The sequence below is a fragment of the Hypomesus transpacificus genome, chromosome 8, assembly GCF_021917145.1.
Source record: "Hypomesus transpacificus isolate Combined female chromosome 8, fHypTra1, whole genome shotgun sequence".
NCBI lineage: Eukaryota > Metazoa > Chordata > Actinopteri > Osmeriformes > Osmeridae > Hypomesus > Hypomesus transpacificus.
In genome coordinates this window covers 4,160,268-4,187,093 of record NC_061067.1, presented here as the reverse complement: position 1 = coordinate 4,187,093, position 26,826 = coordinate 4,160,268, and the positions used below count along the sequence as shown (strand labels likewise).

General features: G+C 50.7%; 1 protein-coding gene across 1 annotated transcript in view; it reads right to left on the bottom strand.

Moving 5' to 3' along the window:
* The window catches only part of LOC124470501 (histone-lysine N-methyltransferase 2C-like), a 66,624-nt gene that overhangs the window by 12,060 nt on the left and 27,738 nt on the right, over positions 1-26,826 (bottom strand). The window contains 32 exon segments of the mRNA XM_047024420.1: positions 22-254; positions 514-577; positions 685-751; positions 891-1,005; positions 1,657-3,536; positions 3,639-4,030; positions 4,426-6,333; positions 6,872-7,021; positions 7,712-7,906; positions 8,285-8,358; positions 8,496-8,722; positions 9,100-9,238; positions 9,356-9,496; positions 9,605-9,637; positions 9,747-9,887; positions 10,947-10,994; positions 11,812-11,916; positions 12,398-12,599; positions 13,117-13,247; positions 13,358-13,471; positions 14,356-14,481; positions 15,299-15,511; positions 15,622-15,687; positions 16,004-16,113; positions 16,466-16,630; positions 17,181-17,362; positions 17,469-17,573; positions 17,801-17,905; positions 18,796-18,912; positions 19,836-19,967; positions 23,069-25,221; positions 25,355-26,506. Of these exon segments, the coding sequence (XP_046880376.1) occupies positions 22-254; positions 514-577; positions 685-751; positions 891-1,005; positions 1,657-3,536; positions 3,639-4,030; positions 4,426-6,333; positions 6,872-7,021; positions 7,712-7,906; positions 8,285-8,358; positions 8,496-8,722; positions 9,100-9,238; positions 9,356-9,496; positions 9,605-9,637; positions 9,747-9,887; positions 10,947-10,994; positions 11,812-11,916; positions 12,398-12,599; positions 13,117-13,247; positions 13,358-13,471; positions 14,356-14,481; positions 15,299-15,511; positions 15,622-15,687; positions 16,004-16,113; positions 16,466-16,630; positions 17,181-17,362; positions 17,469-17,573; positions 17,801-17,905; positions 18,796-18,912; positions 19,836-19,967; positions 23,069-25,221; positions 25,355-26,506 (10,985 nt within the window).

The window sequence follows — 26,826 nt, the reverse complement described above, 5'->3', positions numbered from 1 at the left end:
CTTTCCAGGTCATCAGTGTACCTGTTCAAGTTGTTTCTGCACGACCCCCTGCTGCTCAGTCACATGTCGGAGCTGCTCGGCATCCTCCTCAGGAAACGGCCGTCCGGACTTCTTGGCCGTGCGCTGCTTGGCCGACAGAGCCTTCTTGGACTTCCTGTGGGCTCCGATTTGCTCCTCCAGGAACTTCTGCTGCATCTGGAGGAGCTGCTGGGTCTCCTGCAGCCACTCCTCATACTGACTCCGTTGGGCTTCATCTGGGGTGGGGTGGAGTGGAGTAGAGTGGAGTAGGAGGAGTAGGAGTAGAGTAGGAGTAAAGTAGAGTAGGTAGGAGTTTGGTAGAGTAGGATTAGGGTAGGGGTAAAGTAGAGTAGATTATTAATTACAATGAACAGAGAAAAATGATGGAAAAGGGCAAGTTGACATGTTGACTTTAGACAAAAACATAATAAGAAACAAAACAATTTATGACATTGTAAATATAGCTTTGAATGTGAGCTTGGGGATGACACTCACTGACAAATCCTGGGCCAAAATTTGGTAGGTTTGGTCTGGCCATCTGTGGAGTCAACTTTCCATCCTACAGAGACAGATGGAAGACAAATATCATGCATCAGATATTTTTTCATAAGCCATTTACCAATTCAACCACACACACGCATACACACAAGGGTGTTGGCTACCTACCTGTCCAAGCACCTGAGGAGGTAAGGGGGGAGCCTCTGGTGCAGGGGGACCAGGAACCTGCTGGAACCTGTAGTGAAGGCAGAGAGGCTATGTGAAGGATCTATATTTGTCTGTGAACACAATCATCAGATTAAGTAATGAGGCTAGGAGAGAAGGGGAGGAAGCCTCTGAAACTGAGAACCGCCCATGGTGTTATGGAACTGTACCTGTTGATGACCATTGGGTTTATTCCCATAGTGCTTTGGGCCATGACTTTGTTAATGCCCTTGAGGGCTACCATCTTTGCTTTCATGATCGGGTCTGTGATGGTATCAAAGTCAACTGCAAAAACACACAAACAACAACAACAAACATCAGTAACTCTCCATGTACACTTCCATCCTTTGATGTGACCTTTAAAAATAAAATTAAAAATATATATATTTTATAAGGAGCTACCTAATCATCCCAACTGAACTGCCATTTCTAAATTATCAATGAACCGCCGTTGGCATCAGCATCCCTAAAGGGTGGCTTTGTCAAGAAAAATTAAGATGAACATTATCTTCCTCAAATTGCATGGCGTGTCTTCCCTGAGAAAAAGTCCTTTTCAAGCCTCATGTATTTTTTAAGAGCCATAAACCTCAAAATTAGATAGCGAGGGTTGAGTCAGTATAAGACATTATGAAAGAACATCTATCTATCAGAAAAATGATATAAAAGGGAAACATCCAGGGGAAAATAACCCGGTAATGAAAGGGAGAAATTTGTGTAGTTTCTTCTGTTCTTTTTGTTTCTTCCATTATGCATCAAAATGGGTTAAAATTAAAATGTGCATGCAGGTTTGTGTAGTACATATCAATGCCTAGAACATTCTTCAAAAGCCATCATCCTTAAAGTCATTGTTTCAAACAAATCACTATGTGCTCGTAAAATACCTATGCCGTCTGTGGCCTCATCCTATACCCCCATCCGAAGGAGCTTGTTTCTTACCTATTTGCTCCTCGCCCATGTTGGGGAAGAAAGTGTCATTGGACCGCTGGCGTATCATGGCCTGCATCTGCCTCTGCTGCTGTTGTTCTTGCCTTTCCTGGTCCAGGAGGTCCTGCAAGAGGAGAGGCTGCTCCTCCAGAAGCAGTGGCCTGTTGGCGTCCTGGTTGGGTTGTCCGGGTTGGGGTGGGCCCTGCTGGGAGGGCCCCTGGGGAAACAAGGACTGCTGTTGGGGACCCAGGAGGGCCTGCGGGGCCAGACCTTGGATGTTGAGGGGATGGGTCTGGGGAGCTTGAAGAGGGAGACCATGGAGTTGCTGTTGTCCCTGTGGTGGAATACCATGGTGCTGTGGTGCAGGTTGGCGACTGCCCATCACAGGCATGTTCAGATCCCCCATTGGTCCAGTGGGTGCCACAAAACCTCGAATCTGCTGGTTACCTCCAGGGAATATATTAGAGTTTCCACCGGGAGGACCACTCAAGGAAGGGTTGACCCTGTGGGGCCCATGATTCTGGTTTATATGGCTTGGTAGCATGGTCTGCAGCCCCCCAACTTGATCTCCCTGGTGAGGGGAGCCAGTGGAACCCATACCAGTTTCTTCCAACTTCTCCTTGATTAGGAGGCCGGAGAGGACTGGTGAAGATCCAGAGAGGGGGCCTGAGCTGACCTGGCCAGGCTGATGAGAAGAGATATCATGTGGTAGCAAAGGACCCTCTCGCTCCTCTATCTTGATGTTTTCTTTAGTATGTAGCATCCCTGGGACCTCCTTGGCTACATTTATCTCCTGTTTGACCTGACTAGCGGATGCTGATGTGTCAGACCTCCCCTGGTGTCTGGAGGTGCTTCCTCCATCTCCTCCTCCCCCGGTACTCCTCTTCTCAGCTAGTGCCCTCTGAAGGTCAGAGGATGGCGTGTCATCCATAGGGTCTCCTAGATCCAGCTCCTCATTGAACATATCCTTCTTGTCCTCCAAATTCAGTTCGGGGTCAGTGTAGGCGATAAGGTCAAACTTCCCCGACATCAGGAAGTCATCTAGGTGAAGGTCGTTAGGGCCAAGGTCTAAGTCCTCTTTACCGTCCTCAGGGTCAAGATTCAAGTTGAGGTCGACCAGATCCTTCACCTCGACATCTTCAAGGTCCTTCACGGCAGAGTCGTCCGCATCTAGATGTTCCTCGATCCCATCTCCTCCTGGTAGCGTAGTCTCCTCAGTCTGACCGGGTCCAGATCCAGACAAGGTTGCGACCCCAGGTTGTGAGGTGTTGAGGGATTCCGTAGTCACTGGGTGGCTGTGTGACCTAGAAATCTGAGGATGGTGGTGATGATGCTGCTGCTGACCTGTGTTCATGGATTGCTGAGTCTGTTGGCTCAGACTCTCCATGTTCGCAGACATCTGGAGGTGACCAACAACTGCTTGCTGGGAAGGTTGACCCAACATAGGGTGCATCATCCTGGCCCCATGTCCGTCCAGACTCCCCATACCCACCTGCCCGGGTCTCTGTCCCTGGGCAGGGTCCAGGAGGTTGCCTGGGTGCCTCTGGCCCTGCATGGAAGTGTCCATCATGTTGGGTTGGCCTGGGAGTCCGAACGGCATCGGCATCCTCATCCGGTTCTCTGCAGCTCTATGCCGGAGCTCAATGAAGGGCTGGCCCATGATGTTGTGCTGCTGGACTGGTAGCCCTCGAGGGGGGTAGGGCTGAGGGAGACCCATCTGGGGGTTGGTGCCATTGGGCCCAAGGGGTCTGTTAAAGTCGACTGACATGGACCTCCGCATCTGAGGGGGCAAGTTATCAGGAATGGGTCCACCTCCTGAAGGCATCTGGTGGGGTGGTCGCAGGAACTGCTGGTCTTGATGGCCTCCTGGAGCCCCTGGGGGAAATCCAAACCTGGGGAAACAATAGGTAACGTTAAACAAACGAAGGAGATGGGAGGAGATTAATCACCATAAAAATGTAAATAACAATAAATCTCCCAACTCCACCCCTCACCTCATGCCCTGTGGTCTCATGACCATGTTGCCCATGGTGGCCATACCGCTTACATCCCTGGAGAACTGTTGCCTGGGAAACTGGCCCTCATTAATGAAAGGCCTCTGTTGATCCGAAAGGAAGGTTCCTGGAAATCTCACACCACCCCCAGGCGGGTGAGGGGGTCCAATTCCAGCCCTCATGGTCCCTGGATACGGGGGAGGTGGGCGGCCAAATAGGTCTGCCTGTTGCTGAGGGACCGTGGGGTCGTCCAAGGGCCAGTGTTGGGGTTTGGCCAGGCTGGGGGTGGAGGAAGCGGAAGTGGCAGCGTTGACTTCCTGTAGACCTTTTTCCTGGCGGATGGCGCTTTTCTGTTGCTGCTGCCGCAAGATCAGCTGGCGAAGACGCTGACGCTGCGGGAGGAGCTGCAAGTTTAGCATGCTGTCCTATGTAGGAGCACTGTTTAGCCATTACATTACATTTTGTTCATTTCATCAGCAAATACTGCGTATAGAAAGCACAGCAGAAAATCAAGGATCAGAAGTGCATAGTTCTAAAAGCATTTTGGTGGTCATAGTCAAAGAACTGTCCATATTCCCTTGCCACAGCGCAAAGTAACTAAATCTTCCCAAAAGGCCTTGCTAGGATTCAAGAATTCTCCAACCATTATCCAAATACATTATTCAATATGTTGGGTTGTTACATTAAGTTCTACAGACAACAAACCCACAGTTTTGTGTTCAATGGCACCAAGTTGCCTTTATAAAATAGATATTACATACAATAAATAAATATGCATCATATCTACCTGTCTGAGCTTCTCCTCTGTGTCTCCCAGCTGGGGCTGCATGATGTTCTGGGTCTCTATTGAGATACCTGCTGACTGAGCAATTTCACTCACTGATCTCTCCACGTTTTGGGGACAGGGTGTCATTGGACCTTGTTCAAAGGGGTCGTGACCTGCCATTTGATTGGCTTGTGGCAGGGAGAACCCGTCCTCCACTATGCCAGGGTGCTGTGGTGTGTGAGCAGGACCTGGGGCCTGAAGCCTGCCTGGTGAACGATGTGAGTAAGGGTCTCCAGGGTGCTGGGTCATAGGTGACAGCCTTGACCCCGGTGGGGTAAAGGACTCTGGGACAGAACCTGGGCGAGGGGTCCCTGGGGCTTGGGCATAGGGCTCCGATAGTCCCGGTCTGGGTGTTCCTGGAGCCTGGGAGTAAGGGTCTAGAACGTTCCTCTGACTACCAGGTGAGCGTGGGTACCGATCGCCCGATCTGGGGGTTCCAGGCATGGAGGCGTACGGGTCCATAGCGGCATGAGACGGAGACTGCCTGCGATTGGCTGTCTGCTGGAGCTGCTGGTTGAACTGATCCAGTCGGAGGCTGGCTGGGGTCTGGAGGTAGGAGGGGTCTGAGTGGGGTCTTGGGGTGCCCGGGGGCTGGGCGTAACTCTCTGAAGGGGGTCTGGGGGTGCCTGGCTGATGGGAGTAGGGGTCTGCAGACGGTCGCGGTGTCCCTGGCTGTTGAGCGAAAGGGTCAGGCATGTTCTGGGTGTAATCTGGCCTGGGGGTGCCCGGGGCCTGGCCGTACGGGTTCCTGAGGGGGGAGGCCATACCTTGCATGCCCTGGGAGAACTGTCCATCCTGGGGCTGCCGCATTCCCCGTGCCTCTTTACCCATTCCCTCCCCGGGGCTCGTCCGCTGGGAGTAAGGGTCAACCTGGTGCCCCTGGTGAGCTTGAGGGAAGCCCTCCATGGGCCTAGGGGTCAAAGGGGGTCGTTCGTATGGGTCAGCCAGTCCTCGCCTCATCCCAGCGGGCATGGAGCTGTAAGGGTCCTGAGGAACCTGGTGATGGAGGGGCATGGGAGCCTTGAAGACGGGCACAGACCCCGCCTCGTTGCTGCCTGGGACAGGGGTGAGAAGCGGACGTGCATACGGATCTGAGAGAACCATCCTGTTATGGGCCATTCTTTGATAAGCCTCGGGTCCATGGCCCCCAAGTCTCCCTAACTGGTCAGGGCTTGGGGGGCTCATTATCGGCCTCCCCTGCTGGTCAGCTCCAGTCCTTGGAGGTCCCTGAGGCTTCATGAAGGGCTCAGAAGGCCTTGGGGTATCTGGGGGTTTTGAGTAAGGATCAGAGACTGTGGGCGAGCCGAAAGACTCATGGACTGGTGATGGCCTACCCCTGTCTTGTCGAGGGGTGGTGGAGCCCCCTGCTGGGGGTCTAGGGGTACCAACCATCTTAGCGTAGGGGTCCCAGGGAGAGGAGGGCCTGGAAGTGGAAGAACCTGGGGAGAACATCTGGGGGGACTGAGGCTGGCCCTGGGGTGAGGCCTGGGCCTGGAGTTGAAGTTGAGCCTGGGCCTGTTGAGGCTGTTGTTGGTAGGAAGGGTCGTGGAGGTGGGTCCTGTTGGAGCCAGCGGATGGGGGTGGAGCTTGGGGTCTAAGGAACACGTCATCAGGCGAACCTGTGCTACAGCCTGTATGGAGGGCGGGCCTAGTGAACCCATCCTTGGATGCGATTGGTTGTAGCGGGGATGCATTTCCTCCACTGGATTGGGGGGTCAAGGGGCTCCGATCACCACTGCTGTCGGCAGAGTCTCCTCCAGATTGGCCAATCAGCATCTGTTGTCTCTGCTGCTGTTGCTCGCTCTTAACCTGCTCCAGCTTCTGAGTGGCTTCAATTTTGGCTTGTTGCTTACTCTTCTGTCTCATTTGCTACCATGGAAACAAGAGACAAAACAAAGGAGGGGCAGGATGGGGGAGGGGTGGGGTGAAGGGGATAGTGTGAAGAGGAGCAGTTCAGTACACAAAACCCTTTAGAAGCGGTTCAATTAGTACATTTTTATGATGATATGGCGCTAGGAATGCTCTCTGTCCCTTTCTCACCAACAAACAAAACTGCAATGCTCTACATAATGTCAATAATGAGAGTGATGCCTGGCTAGCGTATGTGGTTGTTAAGCCATGCGGGGTGGGGGGCAGTGTGAGGGTGTAACAGTAATGTCATAATACACTAATATGATGATGAAACTAATCTACTGGAGTTACAGGGGTGGACACATACAAGTTAGCACTTATCCAGCTCATCTCCCTATGACTCCTCTCAACACGCCCTATACTTACACCTTTAAAAGCTTGTCTTTAAAATATATATATATATAAAATAGGGTAAATATATAATAATATATATATATATAAATTGGTTCTTGGCAGGTGAGTGCCTGAACTGTGACTTGGTTTTGAGAGCTCTTACCAGAGACACTTTGCCACCTCCGGTAGCTATTGTTGATTGGTTGGAATGTCCAAATAGGACGTCTTTATTGGTTGATTTTATGGCTTTGCTTTTTGGGACCAGTTTTTCCTGCCGCGCCTTATCGGGTCCCCACATCTGATTTAACTCTCCCTTTTCAATGCAAATTCACAATTAGTAAAACTGTACGGTCAGAGAATCATTACCAAGCCAAACGGTAAAAAAAAAAAAAAAAGAAGGTTAAAAATAAACGAGACTCACTCAACCATGCACATTAAGAAACAGATGTTTGTTACGGTGTTGGCTTTTTCTTTTCTTTCTTTTTTTTATATATATTTTTTTTTAACTCATGACCCCCAGGTTAGGTTTTAATCCACCAGTCTCCCCCTGTCTACCCCGCTGACATGACATGCGCTAGCTAGGATTATAATGGTGGGGTGAGGTCAATGCCAGTAAATACACACAGAAATGCATCTACATTATCAAATGGTCCACACATCAGGGCTTTTCAACCAACAACACTCAAGGCCGTATTCCATGCATACATATAGAAGATACTACGGTTCTTAGATTTTAGAAACGTATATTTAGATAAGAAACACCAATTAAATGGCCTAGATGAGGCCTAAAAACAGGTTGTCTGGCTATGTGTTCAGGTTAAAGTTGTGTTATTAGTTTGAGGCCCTGCTGCAATGGTTGAAAGACCCTGTGCTGTAAGGTGCCCATGCTCTACAGCTTCACCCCGGTCCTCAACCCTCCCCCTCCTCCCCCTCCTTTAAGGAAGATCACACACACATCATCCCTCCCTCTCTTCCTCCCTCTCTCTCTCCACCCATCTCTCACCTGTCTTAACTTCCACTCCAACTCATGTTCAGACTCCTTAGGCTTCAGGGGGTCTTTAAACAGCAAGTCGGTCTCCATGGAAACGCTAGGGTCATAAGGTTCGGGTGTAGTCTGCTGGGGATTTCTCTTCAGAGGATCATTGGACATCTGGACCTTGTTGATACGCAGCGCTGCACGGTTATCCCTCGCTTTTTGCTGGAGAGGAGAAGAGAAGAGAGTCATACTCGTTTCTGAAAACCTCCCCAAAGGAACTGCCCAAATACAAATAGAGGCAGCAGGGGGGAAAAAAAACGATCAATTGTAGGAAGAACAAAGACCCCGGGACGTAAACAGATCTGCAGAAAGCAGGGAGACGGAGAGAGGAGACATGAACACAGTGTTCTCCCAAATGCCCTGTCTGGAGTTGACTTCAGCTAGCTTGTTTACAATTCAATTACATCAGCACAGTTTCTCTCCCATTCATCTCTGGAACACAAACAGAATCCGGCTCGATCAAACCCACAGTCTGCACACAGACTTCCAGAGTGGACCTCTAAGCCTAACACTATAGAAGTGGTTACCAGGGTCACCTACCACATAGGGAGCTCTGTCCTGGGCGCTAGCCTTCCTCCACATCTTGGCAATTTGCTTCACTCTAGTGGACCACTCTGAGACAGACACAGCCATGAGCAGAGCTTAGTTCATTAGCTTACAGAGTGTGTGTGTGTTTTTGTGTGTTTATGTGTGGGAACAAGAATGATGGTATCTCTTCCTCGTGTGTATGTATCCACCCATACTCCCTCACCTGGATACTGCTCCCTCAGTGCGGGGAAGTTGACGTTGGTGTAGAGAACAGGAGCCACGGTGGCCATCTCCCCCAGAGTCTCCTCTTTCTCCCACTTCAGGGTGCTGCGCTGGGCATTCGACATGGTTTCAGACTCCGTCTCTGGAGGCGGCCCCGCTACCCCGCCAGCGCCGGACGCACTCCACGGACCAATCACATCACCCCCCATCTGATTCAACTTCCTGTCCCTGCGAAGAAGGGGGGGAAAACACCAAAAGGTTGAGTCAAACAATTCTAAAAATATTCTTCTTGAAAAAGGGCACAGACCCCGCCTCATTGCTGCCGAGACAGGAGTGAGAAGCAGACGTGCATACGGATTTGAGAGAACCATCCTGTTGTGGGCCATTCTTTGATAAGCCTTTGATAATTCTTCCTTTGCTTGTCGCCTTTATCCCTTGAGGACAGGAGGGTAAAGCAGACAGCCTTCAACTGTTCACTCTACTTAATCGTTTCTTGTCAAATTAGTCAACAAGCAATAATTTAACAAATCAAAAAGACAAATAATCGACAACATGAAAGCAACATATAATAGAAAACACAGAGGCAATGGTACATCTTGGTTTACCTCATGTTCTCAGGAAAGGGCATTCTATGGAGTGGGGAGAAGTTGCCACCGCCAGGCATCCTGGGATTTGGAGGAAAGAGGGCGTTGGGCCCAATCATCCCGTTCATCGTGGGCATTCGTGGAAACATTCCACCGTTGCCTAGGTAAGTCATAGCAACCACGGTGTCAGTATATGTACATATACAAAATATAATTTAGTCTACTCACACAGACTTTTCTGGATTATGAAGACTGTTCCTTCACAAAGAGTGCTTACCTGGCTGTTGTAGGGTCATGCCTCCAGGTCTGCTGGGCCCAGGAGGGTGGCCTGAGTGGGGGTGAGGGGGCTGCAGAGTCTGGCTTGTACTGGGACTCAGTACAGCAGTGAAGAGATCCTCCACGTCCTTCCCCTCCAGCTCTGTAGGGGGCGACAGTTCATTTGGTTAGACCTCTGCCTGTATAAACTTAAAAACCCACCCATGACAGATTTGGCCTAATCTTAAATCGTACGAGTAGAGAAACTAACCTGGTATCTTGTAGAGCTTACTGAGAATTGCACCTGGAAAAAAAACATGAACATTTAATAATTTGTGATTTGTTAAATAATTGTATTCTATCAAATCAAAGGAAACTGTACTGGTCATCAGAATGAAGCAGTGTTGTCTCACCATCAGTCACAATCTTGTCCAGTTCAGGACTCAAGATGGCATCCAGAGGCTCATCCTGCACTGGTCTAGAGCTCCGTCCCCCTGCTGAGGGCGGAGAGGTCAGAGAGGGGTCATCTGTGATGGGGCCAATGTCCAGACCAGCTAGAAAATAACACACAAAGTATATTTAAACAAATAAGTCCACAAATGCATCACATTCCTTCCTCGTCCTTCCCCAGAGGTAGCGAGAGGAGGGGTAGAGAATGGAGAGAGAGAGAGATGATCTGTCAAGTAATGGTAAGCGCCACACTGTTTCTTCCCAACACCATTTTTATAGAATGGTGAGAATAACACAAAGCTAATTTGTGTTGCCTGCTCAACCAAGTGTGGAGAACAGCTACAAAAGGATGGAAACAATTGCTCCTTCTATTTTAAATGAGTCACTTTCATAAGTTACTAGGATAACAACAGATGAAGGCTTAATCAATTACCCAAAATAATTACAGGTATATGGGTATTGCGATGATTTATCTTAATAATCAACTGTCATCCACACTCATGTCATCCAGGCTCAAGGTGGTGAACACAGCAGCTGCTTACCCAAGCACAAAAAACTTCCTGACCTTGGAGATACTTGGCTACTAATAGTACATTTAAGAACTTCTTGTAAAAGTTCAAATAAAGCAATATTAAGCAGTATCCCATAATGAACGAATAATGAATAGATGAACAGCAATCATGAAAGAAACACAATTGAAACAATTTGAAAGATTAAACAACACCCAGCCCCTCCAAAGACACAATACACCCAACACCACACAGTTTGTCATGCAGTAGTGTGATTGGCTGGTTAGGGTTAAAGCAGTAGTGTGATTGGCTGGTTAGGATTAGAGCAGGTAGTTACACAACCAGTGCTCAACCGTGAAAGAAGAGAAAGATTAAAGGAATATTTCACCCTCATTTCATCCACCAAAACATTTCCTCCCTTGTACACAGAACTCCTTTCCAGGCAAGGAAACAAACTAGCTTCTTCCAGAAATGTGAGTGAACTATCCCTTTCCACTTTAGAAAACACATCAACAGTAACAGTAGTAAGCAGTGAAAGAAGGTGTTAGATGTTAGAACGAATCAAGAAACACCAGAAGACACAGGAAAGCTCAGGGGAAGTCTACTCCCACTACTGGCCCTTGGGTAGGAGAGGGGCCTGGAGACGGATCTTACCAAAGGGAGAGGGAGAACTGTCCACCTGGAAAGGGCCTAAATCAAGACCTAAAGAGACCCAGAACCACAGTATTATAATCCGAGAGCTACAAAACCACAGAATTATAATCCTGGAGTTACAGGAACCCAAAACCACAGCACCAGCCTGGGGGTAAATATAATACTAATCTATAATCTAAATAAAACAGCAACAGGCTGAGGTTGTGACAGCGCCGCAGGAAGACAGTGAGTCAGAACGACATGAACCATACAATCACACGTAACAGAGACACACAAGATGCCAAAGGCTGTGAATGAGCTGGGGAGCGCGGGTGTGCTTGTGCATGTGTATTTTGCTGTGTATGTATCAGACCCGGGTCAAATAGTACATCAAATCATTTCAGATATTGGGTTTTATCTGGCTCGAGCTGGAGAAGGGTGGTAGGGGGGTAGGAAGAGGGGGGAGGGGGAGAGGAAGAGGGGGAGACACTGTAGGGGAGGATTCGGAACACTACTTAAATGATTCCATTGTGCTGAGCGAGCTCAATCAATCAGAGATGCCCATCACCAGTTGACTCAGGTCTGATGCGAGTTGCTGGGTGGTTTCTCCCAGGGTAACAGTGTTAGGGAGAATGTGGGACTAGCTATGAAGAGAGTGAACGACAAGTGAGGAGCCAGGTTAGAAGGAGAGGAGGGCAGAGACCAGGAGAGTTAGCCCAGCAAAGGAGGAGGACAGGGGGTGCAAAGAAGGGGAGGCAGGCCAGGAGACCCAGACACAAGGGCAAGTTGAGACTCCTGGACGATACAGAAGGGAGGGGGGGAGGGGGGGGGGGGCAGGCCAGGTGAGTCATCCCAGCGGTGGTGAACATTGTCTGAGGTGTTCTACCTGAGTCTCTCCCTGGCTTCACCAGCTCCTCAGACAGCATCCCCAGCAGGTCAGCGTCGGTGGTCAGGACCTCGGAGAGGTCCACTAAGGGATCCTCATCATGGGCTGGAGATGGTACACCATACACATGAGTGATATACACACACACACACACACATGAGTGATATACACACACACACACACAAGTGTGATACACACACACACAGAAACAAACACATGTATGATGCACATACATATCATACACACCGGATGCATGTATGATACACCTGTCTACCTAGACATGAATGAGGATGTGAAGGAATGGCACAAACAGACTGACTGGTAGAGGCCTCTACAGGCTGACACCACACACCTGAACGGCTCCAAGACACTGATACATGTCATTCACCAAAGAAAACAGAAGGGAGGGGAGTTTTTGTTGCTACTAGGTTGCTCTACTATAAGCTGTGTGCATGTGTGTGAGTGAGTGTGTGTGTAAAACAGAAGTGGGCTGAGATCCAGAGACAAAGACAGACATGGAGAGAGAGAGAGAGAGAGGTGGAGAAAGTGATAGAGACGACAGAAGGAGTCAGGGATGTGTACTTACGCAGCACTCCTCCCGTCCTAGAGATAGGCGTGGCAGAGGAGGAGCTTAGCAGGGGGTCGGACGAGGGGTCCAGGAAGCGAGCGGCGGGGTGTTTGGTCTCCACCCGCAGCCCAGACGGCTCCTCGCTCAGACCCATGGGTTCGAATCCCGACCTCCTCCCCTGCTTGCTCTTATCCATCAGCTCCTTCCCAAAGAAGGCGTCCTGTAGCGAGGACACACGCAAAACCATGAACAGACATCAAACGCATGGCAGGGTGCGGGCGATCTCAGTAAGACCCCGACCACTGTGGGTCTGTCTGGGAACGCCAGGGTGAAGGCTCTTCACAGGATGTGAGACATTAAGAGACGAGGTCTATCTATTAATGATGACACTGGCTCCTCTGGCAGGCAGAAGGGGGTGGGGGGGTAGAGGAGGTGACAGCTGGAGTGTTTGATGCATGGCTGCTCACACCCCTGAGCATGCTGGTCTGGTGGAGGGATCTCTTGGCACCAAGAGGGCATCAGCATTTCCGATGAAGGTTTCACACACACACAAACACATTCTGACACACAACTGCGGACAGTACAAACGCACCCGCGCCACAGTTTCAACCACAGTGCACAGTACCTAGTGCTGCTCCTTTAGGACATTCAACAACATTATGGGTATACTGAGCGCACCATGCTACTGTACAGCCTGGCCTGCAGCCCTGGCCTGCATCTCTGGCTGCTGTCCTCACCTGCAGGTAGGAGGGGAAGGCCTCCTCCAGCTTGGTCTTCTGTTTACGGTATCTCTTCCTGACCTTTTCCAGACCCTCCACAGGCACAGGGGCTTGTTCCTCTCCCGGGCCACCCTCGCCATCATTCCAGACTGGAACACACACACACACACACACACGGGTTAGAGGGGAGTCACTCCTTCTAGAACAGCCTTTAGAAATGTTGAAACTGAGGGGCAGACTGAAGTAAAGGAGTGCCTACCTTCCTCCTTGCCCTGCTCTGTTGGAGAGCCTGTGGAATCCTTCCTGGAGAGGGATCGTTTGGTTTTGCCTTGTCCAGCTTTGCTCCTCTGTCGCACCATGAAGCCACCAATACCTGGAAAAGAGGACACGGTTAGTCTAAAACACGGGAACACTTGCACCCACACACACAAACACAAACTCCATTGGGTGATTAATGTAGGCAGCCTCTAATTCTAAAAGGTTTGACAGCAACGCCTTCGTATTCGTCTTCATTAACAACTAACAAACCTGGGCCTGTGTGTGTGTATGTATGTGTGTGTGCGTGTGTGTGTAAGTTAGAAGAAGAGAGAGGGACAAGATATGAGGCATGTCAGGTGAGCCTATTTCTGGGCTGTGAGGAGCCACTGGGCGTTGGAGAAGACAGCCTTGGGAGGGGGGGAGTGAGAGTAAGACAGAGAGAAGGAGAGAGAATGAGGAGCTGATGAGAAGTGTTCTGCTGAGTAGAGTGTTCTGTTACAGCACAGAACCCAAGAGATCTCTACATACTTCCTCATCAAACATCTGCAAAGTCATGTGTGAGAGAGACCGTTTGGAGGCTTGCTTCTTGTTATGTGACTGTTTCTATGGAGGGGGAGGGGGGAGAAATTTCTGTCTCCGTTGTGTTTTTTTTAAGTGGAGGCACTCGGATGATCTGCTTCTGGAAGATTCGGAGTTGGGGCTGTGTTGGCAAGAAGCAGTGCACTCTGGGATGCTACTTAAGAAGTCTGGAGGACTATGCAGCCAGACCATTACACACTCCACTGGAGCATCCAGGACTAATAAGACAGCTTCCTCTCCTCTCCCATCTCCCATCTCTTCCTCCACTCTCCTTCCCCCAACTTCCTTCTTTCCTGCCTCAGCTCTACTTCAGTCTCTTCCTCCTTCTCTGTCACCACTCGTATTTCCTGTTTTTCATTAATTATTTCATCCATCCACTCCCCCTGGTATAGTACTGTTCAGGTTGACATGGTAACACACCCGGTCTATATGGCTTTCTCTTCCTCTTCTTGTTGCCGTTCGTGACCTCTGACCCCTTGGCGTCATCATCAGCATGAGCACGTTCAGGGCTGGAGTCCGACTTTACGTCACAGTCCATCATATCTGCTACACACACACACGCGTAAGAGGGGATTCATCTTTAGCTCAGCAAGATAACACAGGCAAACATGTGGCTCACAGGAGGAAACCTAGGCTCAAAGCCTTAAAGTCATGCAGTTTTGGAACACGTGCCCAATCTTGTTTGTTTAGGGAGGTAAATGGTTCATATTGTGTGTTCAGAGCAGTAAGTAGAGGGTTAACTGTCTGTATGAGCAGAGCAGCAGGTAAGGGGTTAAACTAGGCATCGTTAACTCCTGTCTGGCCACACTGCCCTCTGTTCTAATGGATGGTCTGGGCATTAACTCAGTTAGAACCACTCTCCTTTCCTCCCTCTCCCTCTTTCCCTCTCCCTCTCTCCCTCCCTTCATTCCCCACTTTCCTACCTTTTCTCCTCTTCAAATTAATTTCCTTGCTCTCTTCTCTCTCCCTCTCTTGCTCACTTACTCCCTCTGTTATCTTGTCCCCCATTTCTCCTCTCTCCATCTCTTTTTTTCTCTTTCCATCTCCCTCTCCTCCTTTCTCACCCCTCTCTAAGTAATCGGTTCCACTCAGAAACAGGGAACTCCAGCAGAAGAGGGTTTTTTTCTACTTTGCATTTTCATGCATTTCAAATCTCCTGATTGGAAAAATTCCTCTTCAGCCTGCCTCACTTTGCTCCTCTCCTCCTCTAACCCTCACCCCCCACTCTCCCCCTCCCCCATCGGTCTCTGGAACATCCAGTTCTCCTCTATGAGCAGGACATTCAGACAGAAATATCTCTTTCCCGTGAGCTGGGTTACAGTTTGTGTTGCGAGTGGTGGGGCGTGGCGCCTCCAGCTCTCACCCTTGCTGTCATCCAGGTCTCCGTCGCGGGACAGCTCACAGTGGGGGTCCGGGGGGGTCTGGAGCACAGACACAATGTTCTGGTTGATGATCTTCAGCTTCAGTTTGGGCTTGGACCTGCGGCGCCGTGACGAGGGCACTACCAGGCTCTGGAGCTGACACAGGCCCGACTCGGTCAGACACACGCCGTCCTGGGTGTAGGTCTTCTGGTGCTCTGGACCAGGGAAGAGAGGAGCGGTCAGCACTGCTGGAGTCTACAGGGGGGTCCTGCTCGACTCTACTGGGGGTCTGCGCACACAGTCTGACTGGTCTGCTGTCACTTACCCGTCTCTCGGATTCTGGATACTATCTGGGCCATGATTGGAGCTTCCTTGTGGTCCATTAACATTGCTAATATTAGGACAGGACACATAGAAGGGATAGGAAGAGGGATAGGCAGGAAGAAGAAGTGGAAGGATGCAGGGTAGTTAGGATATATCCTCTAGGCTTTCGGGCCCTTCCTCTCAGCCTGGTCTGTTCACTAGGACAGACCACACTAGACATAGAGGAGCTGCATGCATGCACAGTGTCCACATTTGTGAGTTTGTCTATTTGCATGTGTGTGTGTATATTTGCATGTGTATTTGTGTGTCTCATTGTGTGGGGGCAGATTGTATGTAGCTCCCCATGTGAGGACAGACTGTGTGTGTGTGTGTGTGTGTCTCACCATGCGAGGGCAGGCTATGTGTGGTACAAAGAGAGCAGTCAAAGCCGTCATCAGCAGCATTCTCCACGTCCTCGTCCGAGTTCAGACCCTGGCAGCTGGCATGCACCCACCTGAGATAGAACCAGACATGAACACACTACACAGAGAGAGAGAGAGAGACAGAGAGACAGAGAGAGAAAGAGAGAAAGACCGAGAGAGAAAGAGAGAAAGACCGAGAGAAAAAGAAAGAGAGAGAGAGAGACGGAAAAGGAGAGACAGAGAGAGAGACAGAGAGACAGGTAGAGAAAGGTAGAAAAAGAGAGAGAGACAGAGAGACAGAGACAGAGAAAGCGAGAGAGGCAAAGACAGAAGAGAGGGAAGCAGAGAGAAAGAGACATGGAGGCAGAGAAAGGTAGAGAGAGAAAGAGTGAGAGAGAGAGACAGAGAAAGGTGGATCCAGAGAAACAAAGGGAGGATGCCCACCTGTCACACTGGCGACACTGCAGGATGAGTTGGTCGTCACGGTAGCTCCTGGCACACAGCGGGCACGACTCCAGGCTGGCACAGGGGCCACAGCGGGTGTAGTTGTTCTGCCACTCACACCCACGGCCTGGGGAGGTGGCACCACACTGGGTACAGGACACACACCTGGTACAGGGGGTGATGGGAGAGAAAGAGAGAGAGCGGGAGAGCGAGAGATGCAAATCAATACTTGCACATGAAAAACAACTGCTCCTTACATACATACAGGACTCCCAATGGCAGTCAGAGGTAGGCAACAGGCACCAGAGTCATCACAGCAACAGCTTCTAAGAATGTTTGACAGTAGGACGAGCCATGGTAACATCACACCTGACCTGAGGGAATACACCCCCACCCCCCTCCCCCGCAAACCCTCTCCCCCGTCTGACAGCTGGAAACCTTGATACACTGCGAGGGGGGGAGGGGGGGAGGTTAAGACAGCAAGACAAAGAAAGATAGATAGAAGGAAGAAGGAAGCAGAGAGAGACAAGGAGAAAATGAGAGAGTGATATACACGGACAGACATCGAGAGAGAGAAAGCGCGGGACCATGAAAGAGAGGGAGAAGAGACATGAAGGGAGAGAGAAAGGGAGGGAGGGGAATGTGGAGACAACCGTCTCTTTTTATTTATTTTTTAACCGTATTAGATGTCAGTGTGATTGACAGGTGTACCCACCACTTGCACTTCCAGCTTCCCTTGGGGACGGTGTGCAGGGGAGGGTCCAAACAGTAGGTGTGGTAGCTGATGTCACAGTCGTCACACAGCAGCAGCCGCCCGGGGTCGCTGGCCTCACCGCACGCCTCGCACACCGTACACTCCAAGCAACGCCAGCCTTTACTCAGGACCACACGGGTGATCTACACACACACGGGATGAATCCATGAGGCAGTCAGTCGTTCAATAAATCGCACTGATTTATTCATTAATTCACTTCCGAAGCAATCGAACAAGCCAACTCCTCACCTTGATGTTAACACAGAAGGGGTGGTAACACTGGCCACACTGGGCGCATGCCAGCAGTCGGCCCTCTGCTCCCTTTCCGAAGCTCCCACACACCACACACATGTCCTGGGGAGGGGAGGGGTGAGGGACGGGACAGGATGAAGGGGTGAGGGAGGGATGAGGGAGGGGGTGAATAACAAGGTAAGTCAAACAGATCAGGATTCTTCATGACCTCGCTCCGGGTGTGTACGATGGTGGAGTAAGTTTACCAACACAGTGTGCCATGTCGTCTGGAAAGAGAAACGTGCTTCCTTACACAGCCATGTTCTCACACACACAGAGAGCAAGCTCACCTGTCTGAGAGTGAAGTGGTCGGAGGTGGAAAACATAACCACAGTGTTGTGCATGCTGTTTTCCTCCTCCTCCTTCACCATGTAAGGCTGCTCAACCATCAGGGCCTGGGGAGGAAACATCTCATCAACACAACCATCCTGTGTGTGTGTGTGTATGTGTGTGAGAGAGTGAGTGAGTGAGTGAGTGAGTGTGTATATTGTTGAGAAACTATCCAATTATAGTCTTAGTTAAGTCCTATACAAGCTATTGGATTACTATTAGACTGTACATGCTGGTTTTGTGTTCGTTGCTGCACTATTATTTGGCACACAGAGGAATACCCACACCTCTCAAGTGTCTCTGAAGGCTAGTCTGTTTATGTAACCTTTATACCAGTCCACAATACATACATAAACACTGTGTCTGTCTGTCTGCCTCTGTCTGTCTGCCTCTGTCTGTCTGCCTCTGTCTGTCTGCCTCTGTCTGTCTGCCTCTGTCTGTCTGCCTCTGTCTGTCTGCCTCTGTCTGTCTGCCTCTGTCTGTCTGCCTCTGTCTGTCTGCCTCTGTCTGTCTGCCTCTGTCTGTCTGCCTCTGTCTGTGTCTGTCTCTTCTCTCTCACACACTCACGAGCAAACACTGAACCACACACACACAACCATCACGCCAGCAGCATTTCAGGGCCTGAGTGGTTTCTTGTTAACGTGGGCGCCCATAGCTCAGGGCCCAGCGAAGCACATTTACCAACTCTATTATTCATACATGCAGAGGGAGGGAGAGAGCGAGGGAGGAATGGGAGGAGGGAGAGAAAGGGAGGCAGGGAGGAAGAGACTAAAGAGAAGTGGGTTTATTTGATTAAATCAAGTGTACTCCACAAAAAAGTCCTCAGGGATATAAAAAGTAATTTGATAACAATTTGATGACAACTGCAGGCCACCAACACGTCTAGACCCAACTGGACAGCTGAGGTCCTGGGGATGAGGGGATGAGGGAACAGGGAGAGAGAAAAGTGTCGTACCCCGGGGGTCACCATGAGGTTGGGGTCAGCCTTCAGCCTGGATCGCCCACGCCCTCCTCGCCCTGATAGGTTGGCTCCTCTGGGTCTCCGCCTACCTGGGAACCCTGAGCCTCGCCCCTGAGGGGGAGAGAGACAGAGATAGAGAGAGATAGAGAGAGATAGAGAGATAGAGAGAGAGAGAGATGATGGAATCAAAGAAGGAGAGAGACAGAGATAGAGAGACAGAGACACAGATAGAGACAGAGGGATGATGAAATGAAAGGGGGAGAGAGAGACAGAGACACAGAGAGAGAGACAGAGATTAAACATGTCATTAATGCCTGCATCTCCATCTTACTCAGTATCTCGTCATCACAGAGTAGAGCCTAGAGCAACCCACAGACACACACAAACAAACTCCCATGGTGAAACGCTCACCCACCCACACACACAGAGCCTGCATACCTCCGATACAACACACACAATGTATCTTTCTCTCTCTCACGCGCACACACATCCCCTACTTCCCCATTTTTTAAACATTCACATAGCTCACATAAATTAACATACATACTCTGGACATTATTTTAAATAATGTGGGGCTTGCTGAATACATACATGTGGTGGGAATGGGCAAGAAAAAAAATTCGTGTTTTTGTAGTCTCTCCCTCTCCCTCTCCCTCTCCCTCTCCCTCTCCCTCTCCCTCTCCCTCTCCCTCTCCCTCTCCCTCTCCCTCCCTCCCTCTCTCTCTCATTACTGTACCTCCTCAATCCTCCTCCTTCATTCCTCTACCCAGCTCTCTTTTTCCTCTCCTGTCCTCCACCCAAACCCCTCCCCCATTTCACATTCACTCCATGTCTCCCTTTTCTCCCTCCCACCCAAAACAGCTGTCCCACATCCTTCAGCCATCATCTCCCCTCCATCCATCCAACTATCCCATCTATCAATATATTTATCCATCCAACTATCGGGGCAGACTCTGATAGGTACAGACAGAGGTCAGAGGGGTTGCAGTTTGAGTGTAAGAGGTATTGGTGGTGGGGGGTCTCTCTGTGTTTACCACTCTCATGCTCCAGGCAGCAGCGTCCTGGGGGGGCCGGGTTCTAGGGCTGTCCCTGTCCCACCCCCCTTGCCCAGACTCCTCCTGCTGCTGGGGGGGGCTGCCCACCCTGCGAGGACTCCACCATGCTCCCTGACGAGGGGGAGGTTAAAGGAGGGGGAGGTATGGGTAGAAAGAGGAGGGGTAGAGGGGGGTTAGGGAGGTCGGGGGTAGAGTTGGGTGCAGAGGTGAGAGAAGGTGAGTGAAGGGATGAGTGGGGGTGAGGGAGGACGGGATGAAAGGGTGCGGAAGGAGCAGGGTGAGGGAAGAGAGGGGGTGGTTGAAGGGGTGAGGGAGATGGTGAGGAGGAGGGGGAACAAAATGCAGTAATATAAATGCAACAGTCACAAAAAGAGAACAAATCTCAGGCAGAAATCAATCAGGCAAAAAAGAAATGTTATTCAGAACAAAAGAATCAGGCAAAAACAAAACACGTAAATCACATCACAAGGAGCCTACACAGGGGTTGGGACAGACTAGACTTTGGTAAAAAGAGAGGGAGGGGGAAAGAGAGAACCTTCATGGAATAGACAGAACTGTTTAGGGAATCTCCTCCTCACTTTGACCTCACTTTCACCTAACTCTGGACATAGAAGTTCAAAGATCACACAGTACATGTGAGGCAAGATGACGCTTCCAATGACTGAGCTACCAAACACGTCAACAACACGCTATTGGCGGTCATGACAGCGACTAATCAAACAGCTTTGCCATCCGATTCCCTCTTAACAGTTCTCAACAAAAGGCGCAACCCCTGCTGTCAGACACACGCCGGTTGCCATGGCAGCCAGTGGCCACGGTGGTATATCGGCGTGTTTACAAAACAGAGTGGGGTTGTGTCAGCGTGAGCACCACCGACGCCGCGCTCCACGCCGCGACACAAACACGGCAACGGTCGCCGTGGGAATTCAATATTAAAATCGCCCCGGTGAGCGTTTAGCTTGTTAAACATTCTAATCACTGTGGAGACCACAGCCAATATAATTGGTCTCAATACTGCAAACACCATAGCAACTGGGGTGCTTTTTTCCCCTCCTTCTTGCCATTTTTTGTTTTACAAAGGGAAATCATTTCAGAGACGTAAATAATATATAAACTATCTAACTAACTGCCGTGGGTTTGCATCGCGTCGCCTCTCCTTCCACCCTCCCTTCATCCCTCTCTCCTTGTGGGTTCTCTCTCTGTCCCTCTGTTCTCTCTCTCTCTCCCGTCTTGTTTGCTTGCTGTCCCAAATCCCCGTTTGTACATCTAACACTTCTAAATGAAACCAAACAGCATTCACTGAAACACAAGACAGCTTCAAACAGTCAGATATAAAAAGTAAACATAAATAACAAAGACAAAAACATAGCTGGGACACAGACACACATTCCAATGCATTCGCAACATGGGTTAATAACATGAGTTAAATGTGGGTCTGTTCATTCACTGTGAATCTGAATGTGATTACGCAATCCAAGCATCCAACATGCTCTGAATACATGACACAAGACAACTTAGTCAACACAGTCCAAGAACAGGTGACACAAAGAAAAGAAAGAGAAAAAGAATGGATAGAAAGACTGAAGGGAATATGGACCCCTTGGTGGGTGGGTGGCTCCCCTCTTTTTCAAATCTCAGTTCCTCTTTCCATTCCCACTTTTTAAGCCAGTCAGCAGTACTTCTAGTCTGTGTTTTAGCTAAGCAGTTCTCCGAGGTACAGGGACCATTCTATCTTCTTCATTGCAAGAGGCAATCCATTTTTAACTGGAGATGAGCAGGCAACTTCAACAGGCCTAGTCCATGACGAAGGGGGGATAAAAGGCAGGAGAGGTTCGCTATAGCCGGAGGTGTGGGCCAGATTACATGTATACTCGCCGCACCACTTCCTTGTCATCTAGCAAACATATCAACCATCTGTGAGGCTAGTAAGCCCCTTCATCCTCTTATCACTGCCAAGAGTGTCTGTGTGTGGGGGGGGTGCATGCTTGAGGATCACACACGCGGGAAACCCACCCTGTGGATTATTATATATACTGGAGACGGGCTTGTCTCAGGGGAGAGGAGGAGAAAGGGATGGAAGAGAGAAACTAAAGAATCTGTGGAGGAGCAACTTTGAGTTTTGAAATGCCGCTATCCAGTATATTGTGTCTGTATGAGTAATCCCACCAGTCGGAACCTTCTGTAGCTGCAGTAGAGACCTCAAGGCCTCAACAAGGTGACTCTTTGGTTCAAGCTACATCAGAGTCTGAAGGTGGCTGAAAAATCACCCCCAGAGATATACCTTAGCTCCAGCAGAAGTCCCAATCCCAACCACAACCGTATTTTATATCCTGGGAAAGACTCAAACCATGAGAACAAGGAATGATTTGGTTTGCAATTTACCGTTTCAATCATATCCTACGGGTTCAGACAACATACTAATGTTTTTTTCCTTTCCCTGTGTCTTTCTCGTTTAAAAGAAGACCAAGCTCCTTGTTTCTAAATTCAGATCCCTGCATATTTCACTTCTCTCCTCTTCCTCTCCTCCTCCTCACCTCTCCGCCTCTCCTCTCCTCCTCTCCTCTCTTCCTCTCCTCTCTTCCTCTCCTCCTCTCCTCCTCCTCCCCCTCTCTGCAGCTCGGCTCAGTGAAAATGTGGTTTGTGCCGTGCTTCGCGCCTCAATGAGCTTCATTCTGAATTAAAACACATCCTTTAAACCTCCCCCTCCTCACACCTTCCCCCCCCCCCCATCCTGTCCTCCTCCTTCGACTCAACATCAAAGCCTCAACAGAGAGAAAGAGGAGAGAGACAGAGAGAGAAAGAGAAAGAAAGAAACCAGTCAGAATCTCGTTTCCCTTCACTACCCTACGCTACCCTGGCAGTGCTGGTTATTGGGTCATAGCACCACCAGAGGGAGGACAAACAGGAAGCAGCATAAGAAACAGGAAGAGGAGCAGCAAGAGGAAGATAATGTATAATATGTAGAACAGAGTCCTATCAGGACCATGGGGAGGTGGAGCTGGGTACAGGAGGACAGCTAAAAGAACTGTAGAGGGGATGAAAGCAGGGAAGTACTACACAAAGGCAGAACCGCCTCATCGCATCAGAAAAGAAGACAATTACAGAAGAACATCATACAGGGCAGGTTCACACCTACAAGACGAACATTGTCATCTTTGCTGGAACGTCTCCTGTGAAGAGGCGGAAAACAAGACACGACTCAGCACTCTTACCTGTTTGACTCTGGGTCGTCCTGGGGAAAACCTCCTCTTGGAGATAGCAGGTTTGCCCATGCCAATCTTGGGGGTGAGGGGGATAATGGTGGTGGGAAGCCCACTGGAGTTGTATCCAGACTGGGCCTGAGGCTGAGCCTGGGACTGGATTTGAGTCAGAGCCCGAGAATGGATAGCCTCCCTCATGGGTGGAGAGGCTTCTCTGGTGGGAGAGGGAGTAGCCTCTCTGGGAGAAGCCTCTGTGGAGAAGGGAGACTGAGTCAGTCTGAGGGACAGATCAGGCGACCAACTGCGGTGAGTCTGGGAGTCTCGGCCCCGCCCTCGAGGAGAGCTGGGTTCTGATAGGCTACGATGGCTGGTAGGGGTGTTGTCCATCTCCATGTCGACAGTGCTATCCAGGTCAGCAATAGGGCTGAAGCCTGTGGCTCCTAGTATATCCTCTGCCTCAGATAAAACACTGGGAGGCACGTCCCCCTGTTCAAATATATCCAATATCTCCGTCTCCTCCTCTTCCTCCTCTTCATCCTCCTGCTGACTCTCCACCAGCTCCTCCTGTTTCTCATTTTCCTCCAAACTCTGCTCCTCATATTTATCCTCTTCCTCAGATCTGCCCTCCTTACTCACCTCCTCTGAAATATCCACCATGGGTTTTAAAAGGTTCTCCTCAATGTTCTCCTCTGGTACATCAGGTTCTAAAGGGGTGGGTTCCACTGCTATTTCCATAGGCTCCTCCTCCTCCTGTACTTTGTCCTGGAAAGTTTCATGGGACATATTTTCTTTGGTGAGAATGACAAAGGCAGGTTTGGAGGCCTCTGATTGGCTCTTCTCCTCCTCCGTATCACTGAGCAGTGCCTCTGCCGGCGTTGGTACCGCCCCCTTTACAGGTTCTGGCTCCTTAATGATCGTTTCCTTTTCTTGGTGTTCCTCCACTGGATAATCAGTACTCTGGGAGCAGACAGGGGAGGCATTGGGGAAGACTGGGGAGAGAGCTGCTGGAGAGAATGCCCTGGAGGAAGAACTAGTGAGGGGGGAGGAAGGTACAAGATGGGGAGATGTGGTTGTTCTCCGGGGGGAAGGGAGTGAGGCATCGGCTGAGGTTTTTGCACTAGATTCAGTGAGTGGGAAGGCCTGGGAGTTAAGGGGAGAATCCCTGAGGGAGATAGGTGAGGCAGGGGCTAGTGGCCTAGTCCTTGAAGGAGACTCTGGAAGGGGTGAGGCCTGGGGCGAGAATAGGCTGGCCTGAGGTGAGCTACTGGAGGCTTGGGCAGAGAGGAGAGAGGCCTGGGCTGAAGTCTGGGGTGAGAGGGGTGAGGCCTGGGTTGAAGTCTGGGGTGAAAGGGGTGAGGCCTGGGTTGAGGCCTGGGGTGAGAGGGATGAGGCCTTGGGGGAGAGGGGTGAGGCCTCGGGTGAGAGGGGTGAGGCCTGGGGTGAGGTCTGGGGTGAGAGGGGTGAGGCCTGGGCTGAAGTCTGGGGTGAGAGGGCTGAGGCCTCGGGTGAGGTATTGGAGGTTTGGGGTGAGGCCTGGGGTGAGAGGGGGGAGGCCTGGGGTGAGAGGGGGGAGGCCTGGGGTGAAGTTTTGGAGGTTCGGGGTGAGGCCTGGAGTGAGAGGGGGGAGGCCTGGGGTGAGGTATTAGAGGTTTGGGGTGAGGCCTGGGGTGAGAGGGGGGAGGCCTGGGGTGAGGTATTGGAGGCTTGAGCAGAGAGATGAGAGGCCTGGGGTGAGAGGGGTGAGGCTCGGGGTGAGGCCTCGGGTGAAAGGGGTGAGGCCTGAGGTGAGAGGGGTGAGGCCTCGGGTGAGAGGGGTGAGGCCTGAGCTGAGGTCTTGGAGGCTTGGGCAGAGAGGGGTGAGGCCTGAGGTGAGAGGGGTGAAGCCTGGGGTGAGGCCAGCGGTGAGGTATTGGAGGCTTGGGCAGACAGTTGTGAGGCCTGTGGTGAGAGGGGCGAGGCCTGAGGGGAGAGGGGCGAGGCCTGAGGTCTGGTGGGAGAGACTTGAGAGGGACAGACTGGAAGGGTCTGGAGGGAGAGGGGGGAAGTCTGGGAGGAGGCTTGGAGTGAGAGTGGAGAGGCGTCCCCTAGAGAGGCAGCAGTAGAAGATGCCTCTGGTCCCTCAGTCAGGGTGACTGTCACCTGGATCTCCTGGGCAGAGTCAGGCCCTGGAGATGAGAAAAACACAAACCATCATGATAAATGAATGTCATGAAGACAGAGGGTTAGGAAAGGAGGTAAGGAAAGGAGGTAAGGACCGGAGGGTTAGGAAAGGAGGTAAGGAACAAGAGTGGACTTTACCTGCTGGAGACATTTTCAATTCCTCCGCCTCCTCCTTCTGTTGAAGGCTGGCAGTAGCATCTACCTCCTGAGACATCTCCTCCTCCTCCTGCTCCTCCTCCTTCTGTTGAAGGCTGGCAGTAGCATCTGCCTCCTGAGACATCTCCTCCTCCTCCTGCTCCTCCTCCTTCTGTTGAAGGCTGACAGTAGCATCTGCCTCCTGAGACATCTCCTCCTCCTGCTCCTCCATCTGCTCCTCCTCCTCGTTCTGTTCCTCTTCCTTCTCAAGCTGCTGCACTTCATGTTGTTGATCCTCCTCGACCAAACGCAGATCCTCTTGCAGCTCCTCCTTCTGCCCCTGTAACTCCTCCTCCTGCTTTAGCTCCTCCTCCTGTAACTCCTCCTTCTGCTTTAGCTCCTCCTCCTGTAACTCCTCATTCTGCTTTAGCTCCTTCTCCTGTAACTCCTCATTCTGCTTTAGCTCCTCCTCATGTAACTCCTCATTCTGCTTTAGCCCCTCCTCCAACTTTAGCCCCTCCTCCAGCAACTCCTCCTCTGGCTTTAGGCCCTCATTCTGCTGTAGCTCCTCCCTCTGCAGTAGCTCCTCCTCCTGCTGTAGCTCCTCCTCATGATGTAGCTCCTCCTCCTGCTGTAGCTCCTCCTCAAGCTGTAGCTCCTCCTCAAGCTGTAGCGCCTCCCTCTGCTTTAGCTCCTCCTCACGCTGTCGCTCCTCCCTCTGCTGTAGCTCCTCCCTCTGCTGTAGCTCCTCCTCACGCTGTCGCTTCTCCCTCTGCTGTAGCTCCTCCCTCTGCTGTAGCTCCTCCTCACGCTGTAGCTCCTCCCTCTGCTGTAGCTCCTCCCTCTGCTGTAGCTCCTCCCTCTGAAACGGCTGCAGCAACAGATCCTGGTGCTCCTCTACCTTCTCCTCATCCCACTTCGGCTCCTGCACCTCCATGTGTTGCACCTTCTCGATTAGATCCACCACCTCATTTTGCTGCAGAATGTCCTCCTCCAGTTGTACCTCCATCTCTTCCTCCTCTTCCTGTAGTTGCAGGTCGTTCTGCTCCTTTTCCTCCACTTCTAGCTGCACCTCCTTATGATTCACCACCTCATCCTCCTCTTCCTCGTCCATCTCTTCCTCCCTCTCTGGCTCCACAACAGCCATGAATACATCTAGGAATTGAGATAAAGAGACAAATGGCCCAAAAGAGAGCAACAGAGAGGGAAAAGAGGGGGACGGAGAGATGTGTCAGTCACGGTTATAGGCTGTTAGCTTTCTCCATCCAATAACAGGGCAGCTTTGGCCAGAGGAGGTGGGTAGGGACACAGGCAGAGACAAGTTTGGCAAAGAGACAGATTTATCAAAAAGATAAGTTTGGCACAGACACTGCAGATTAATTACGAACTTCATCACAGGTATTCAGTACAGCAGAGTGGCATCAGACACCTGGCAGTGAGACAAACACTGAGATTAAATAAACCTCAGTTACTGA